This window comes from Alexandromys fortis, unplaced genomic scaffold (genome assembly GCF_014885135.2).
Source record: "Alexandromys fortis isolate MF-2015 unplaced genomic scaffold, M_Fortis_MF-2015_v1.1 scaffold_11, whole genome shotgun sequence".
In the NCBI taxonomy this organism is placed as follows: domain Eukaryota; kingdom Metazoa; phylum Chordata; class Mammalia; order Rodentia; family Cricetidae; genus Alexandromys; species Alexandromys fortis.
Window position 1 is genome coordinate 19,646,419 of NW_026067912.1, and position 5,247 is coordinate 19,651,665.

The following is a 5,247-nucleotide window of genomic DNA, read 5'->3' on the forward strand; positions in this document are numbered from 1 at the left end:
GGAACTCCTTGCTGCTAGGTGTCTCGTAAACAAAGGACCTACCTAGCTTGCTGCAGGCAGGCTAGTGGGGACAAAGGAGCTAGCACCCTCCCGTTTGCCCTGCCGATTCGGATTCGGTCCTAGAGCCCGAACAGGCTGGGCTGGGAGATGTTATGTGGTCAGAGAGGGAAGGGAGTCAGACGGAGGCGGGGGTAGGGTTGTGGGTGCAAGCTGGGTGGGATAGGAAGAGAGAGGAGGTATCGGGCAGAGTAGCCCCTGAGGATGACCAGGAAGTGTAGGAGGGGTGTCTGAGTTCCCTGTCCCGGGCTGCTGCCTCGGTCAGAAACTCACTCACCCCAGTGATGTCCCTCCTGGTGCCTGGACCGGAACTCCTTCAGGGATGGAGTTCTTAAAGAGTTAAACAAAATCAAGAAAGGGGTATGAGATATACAGCAGCTACCCCCTATTGGGAGGAATCTACCTTCAGCGCGTAATGTGTTGTCTTGGGCTGTTATATTTTACTCTTACTCCCTGTCACAGAGTCAGGTAGCTAGTCTGACCCAGGACAGAGATGTTGTCAGAAACTTTTAAACAAACATGCTTGGGTTGGAACAGACTGGCCAAACTGCATCTTCACAACCAGCCTTCTCAGTAAAGTAGAATAGCGTGAAACAAGTTTTCTGTGTTATTCACCCCTCAAAGGCATTGGAACCTGTGTAAGACTGAACCCATTGATCTATATCTCCATAACCAGTTTGTGTGGGCACAGACAGTCTCAATGCTTTTACCTCTTAACTGTTAAAGATCCAAGCAAGGATTTCCCAGGTTTGGGGAGGCAAAAACACAGGTAAGCCAAAGCACAAGGCAAAAGAGGCATACGGTGAAAAAGTAGTCAAGAACAATTGTAAATATACAGGTTTGGAGGCCCAGCTGAATGAGTGGCTGTTCCAGCTCTGGGCATGGTTGTAAGCCAGAGCCTTGAGATAGATTAAAGTGAACTAGGAGTTTTGTCAAGGAGGGAGCCTCACACTATGCTGCCATTTCATCTTATGGAGTTATTTAAGTTGTTTAGATCAGTGGTTCTCACCTGTGGGTCTTGACCCCTTTAGGGTGTCACATGTCAGATATCCTGTGTATTGGGTATTTTCATTACAATTCATAACAGGAGCAAAATTACAGTAAGGAAGTCTAAGTGAAATATATGGTTGGGGTCTGTATTAAAGGGTCGAAGCATTAAAGAAGGTTAAACACCACTGTTCTGAGTTGAACATTTGTGCCAGCAGTGGCCTTTCAGTTATGAAGCTCCAATGAACTTTAGATCTAAGACTGTTAGGCCAGTGAAAGGTTCTGAAAGATTTGACATAAAGCTCTTGGAATCTTTGACCAGCTGTGTAGAGCATCTCCTAAGTCTAGAAATTACCGAACACACTCGTTAATAAAGAGGCATCCCAAATATAATGCACAGTTCCAGGGTCAAGGAGCTGCATGCGACAGAGGAAGAGTCTCGAACTTTCAGCAGATTGAGTAGTGTCTTAGCCAGCGGAAAGGCTCCCAGCCTTCGACTGAATGGGCCTCACAGAAGCAAGCTCAGTGAGCTCCCAGATATAACTAGAGCACTTCTGAATCAGGCACAGTGGGCTTCCTTTTCCCAGCATTTTGCTATGATGCCTGTGTATGACTGCCGCATGGCTTCCCACCTAAGTCTGACTGTCAGGGCAAGAGAGTAATGTGAAAGAAAAAGGTCAGAGACAGGGAGTGTAAAGAAAAGGCTTCCTCCGGGCAGTGGTGCACACATTTAGTCATAGCACTTGGGAGGCAGAAGCAGACAGATCTCTGTGAGTTTGAGGCCAGCCTGGTCTACAAGAGCTAGTTCCAGGACAGTTTTGAAAGCTGCAGAGAAACTCTGTGTTGAAACCCCCCCCCCCCAGAAAAAGGAAAGAAAAGGCTTCCTGACAGAAATTTGTTGTAATTCAGGACCATGGGGACCTGGGGTAAAGTGTTAGAGCTGCTAGCTAGGGGTGAAGGCTCCAGAACATTTCCAGGGTTTCTACACTGTATGTTAGATTAACTACAAAGCAGCGCCAGAGAGACAGAAGGTGGAAAGAATAGAAGACTTGGTCTGACTTTAGGCAGGACCATGTTTCTTCACAGCAAAAGAGTATTTTGTCAGTCAAATGTGTGGATGACTAGAACGCCTATAGAGAAAGATGAGATACAGTCACTTATTAAAGGAACAGACATATGTTTTTCTTTGGGATCACCTTCTTATTTAGCTTCTTAAGGAGATCAAATTATAGACTCACTGAACCATGGAATAAAACCGGACTCTCTGAATATGGCGGACAATGAGGGCTGCTGAGAAGCCAAGGACAATGCCACTGGGTTTTGATCCTACTTCATGTTCTGGCTTTGTGGGAGCCTAGCCAGTTTGGATGTCCACCTTCCTAGACCAAGATGGAGCGGGGAGGACTTTGGACTTTCCACAGGGCAGGGAACCCTGACTGCCCCTCAGACTGGAGAGGGAGGGGGAGAGGAGTGAGGGGGAGGGGGAGAGGAGAGGGAAGAGGGGGAAAAGGGAGACAGGGAGGGAAATGGGAGGCGGGGAGGAGGCGGAAATCTTTTTTTTTCAATAAAAAAATTATATTTAAAAAAAAAAGTGACACATCTCACCAATGTAGAGAAGCTGTAAAAAATATTTTAAGTTTTTTAAGAAACTATTACATGAAAATTTGGTAACTTAAAAAAAAAAAAAAGGAACAGACACAACTTTTGTAGCCCACGAGGAAAAGTGGGAAGTTGAACATTTCAACAGGAAACCATTGAGTATCCTGCTAAGTTTGTATTATTATTAAGTACCTATTCTCTGTCTTTAGCCTGCAGTGACCTGGAATTCAGAGAAGTGGCCAACAGACTTCGTGACTGGTTCAAGGCCCTTCATGAGAGTGGGAGCCAAAACAAGAAGACCAAAGCTCTGCTGAGGCCCGAGAGAAGCAGTAAGATTTTTAAAATTGGATAAAGCTATTTTTTGAAGAAGTTGATCTATATCCAGTGAACTTCTAAGGATAAGTTCATTTCTCAACATTTATCCTTTACCTATATGATAAAAAAAAATTCCAGCACATTGCTTCAAAGGCCTTCTACAGTAGTATATAAGAAAATAAAATAAAGCCTTTGGGCCAACTTTGAAGTAGGAATGTGGCTTGTGTCTTCAGAGCATTGAAGTTCTAATCCAATAGCATTCTGGAGACAGTGGAAGGAGTATAAGTTCTAGGCCCCAAGGGCTGCATAGCAGGATGTAACGGTGTAAATGAAGGCAGACAGAAATTATAAGAATATATTCAGCTTTAATTAGGGAAAGACTCACAGAACCTGTGGTTCCAGCGGAGAACAGGAAAGCAGAAGGGGCCAGGAGAGCACACCAGCCATATTTATTGGTAAAAAAATATCCTCAGGCGACCCCGCCCTACAAACAAGGTGATTGGCTGGGGCTACCCCTACAGCAGGACACTTTAAAAATTAAGTAAGAAGGAATTAAAGAAAGGAATTTCAAAGCTCTATTTATAGGAGGATATAAAACAAAGGATTTTGTTACTACTTAGAGATCATAAGTAGACTTATTTGGATTTTGATGACATGTTTCAGTTAGTCCTGTGTGAAATGGATATAAATTCGTGAAAGTCAGTTGTAGGCAGAGACCGTTTGTTTCCAAGCCACCCAGACCTGAAATAACCAGAAAGAAACTGTACTGTTACAACACTGCTTGTCTTTTTAATTCACACTTCTTATTGGCTAGCTCTTATATCTTAAATTAACCCATATCTATCGATCTGTGTTTTGCCACATCATTGTGGCCTACCTGTAAAGTTCTGTCCAGTGTCTGTCTCCTGTGGTGACTTCATTGCTACTCACTGACTCTACCTACTCTCTCCTCCTCTATCTGCTTAGAACTCCTGCCTTGCCCTACTCTGCACTGCAATAGGCCCAAGCAGCTTCTTCATTAAACAATAGTATTCACAAAATACAGAGGTGAATCCCACGTCACCTCCACTTTTCTGTCTACATATAAAGGAAGGTTTTAACTTTAACATAGCAAGATTACATACAGCAAAATGGTTATCAAGCAAGAATTAAAGTTACAATATTTATATCTACTTTATCTTTTATTATAACTAAAGAAAACTGTAACTATCTATTCTTCAACTCCATCAAAATCTCTGGAAGGATATAATAGTACCTAAGTAAACAGGAAGTACATTGTAGGCAACTTCCAAAACTCTAGAATTGACAGAGACATCTCACTGTCTGGATAGTCAGCTAAAATTCTTTTGTAACATTGGGGTACCCATCTTCAGCCTACAGGAACAGAGTATCCAGCATACTTTTCCATGAATCAGGGAATATTAAAGACAGTTCTACCTATACTGTCAGTTTGTTAGTCATTTTCTTCTGTGTCCTGCAGAATGTCTGGCAGACACTTTCATGAAGCAGAAACCCTGAAGGAATGTCTCACCTTTAGGCAAGCTCACCAGTCATTATTCTGTGGGTCCTGTATGTCTAATTTATACAGCATAACAACAAGCAATCCAGGCAAGAGCAGTTTCTTTCCCAAATGGCTCAATGAGGTGCCTCTTCAATGTCTATCATCCTCTTGAGATATATTGGTGCTGCCAGGAGCAAATGTGTCTCATTTTTCATGAAAAGTCCTAATTCTTAAAACATTTCAAAGGTCATATTCTGTTATTCTGTGAAATGTTTGAAGAATACCTACCTAATTGAAATATACCTCTATATATCTAGAAAACCTAACTAGCATTACTACAAACTTGACTATTTTAGATGACTATCTTAACTGTATTTTAATTATACATTACATTTTTGAAGAGCTGCACAAACATACTATCTTAATCAAGAGCATAAATATACATATAACAAAATTGACCTTAAATTTGTATCAATAAATCAAGATCCAAACCAATTCAAAGTATTCATCTCTGTAGCTTATCCCCCATTAAATGTAAACAAACATTTTTAGAAATTATTTGGGCACAGTTCTCTTGAAACTGTTTCCTGCTTTCGGTTGGGCGAAGTATTTTTTTGGGGGAGAGGTTCACAGAGATCTTTCAGAGGTGGGTGTTGATCCATCACACCACAATAGTCTGGAAGGAATCCACTGGTTCTCATTATCTGTGGTAAAAAAGCAGAAATTCTTTTTCAAAGCAACATATCCTTAGACCCAAATTCTGGAGTCATGATCATATGATATATATA

General features: G+C 42.0%; 1 protein-coding gene across 1 annotated transcript in view; it reads left to right on the forward strand.

Annotated features, from left to right (window-relative positions):
- Spock3 (SPARC (osteonectin), cwcv and kazal like domains proteoglycan 3) overlaps positions 1 to 5,247 on the forward strand; it is a 220,951-nt gene that overhangs the window by 192,968 nt on the left and 22,736 nt on the right. Inside the window, exon 5 of the mRNA XM_050138629.1 lies at positions 2,853 to 2,972. Within this exon, the coding sequence (XP_049994586.1) occupies positions 2,853 to 2,972 (120 nt within the window). The remainder of the gene's footprint in view (positions 1 to 2,852; positions 2,973 to 5,247) is intronic.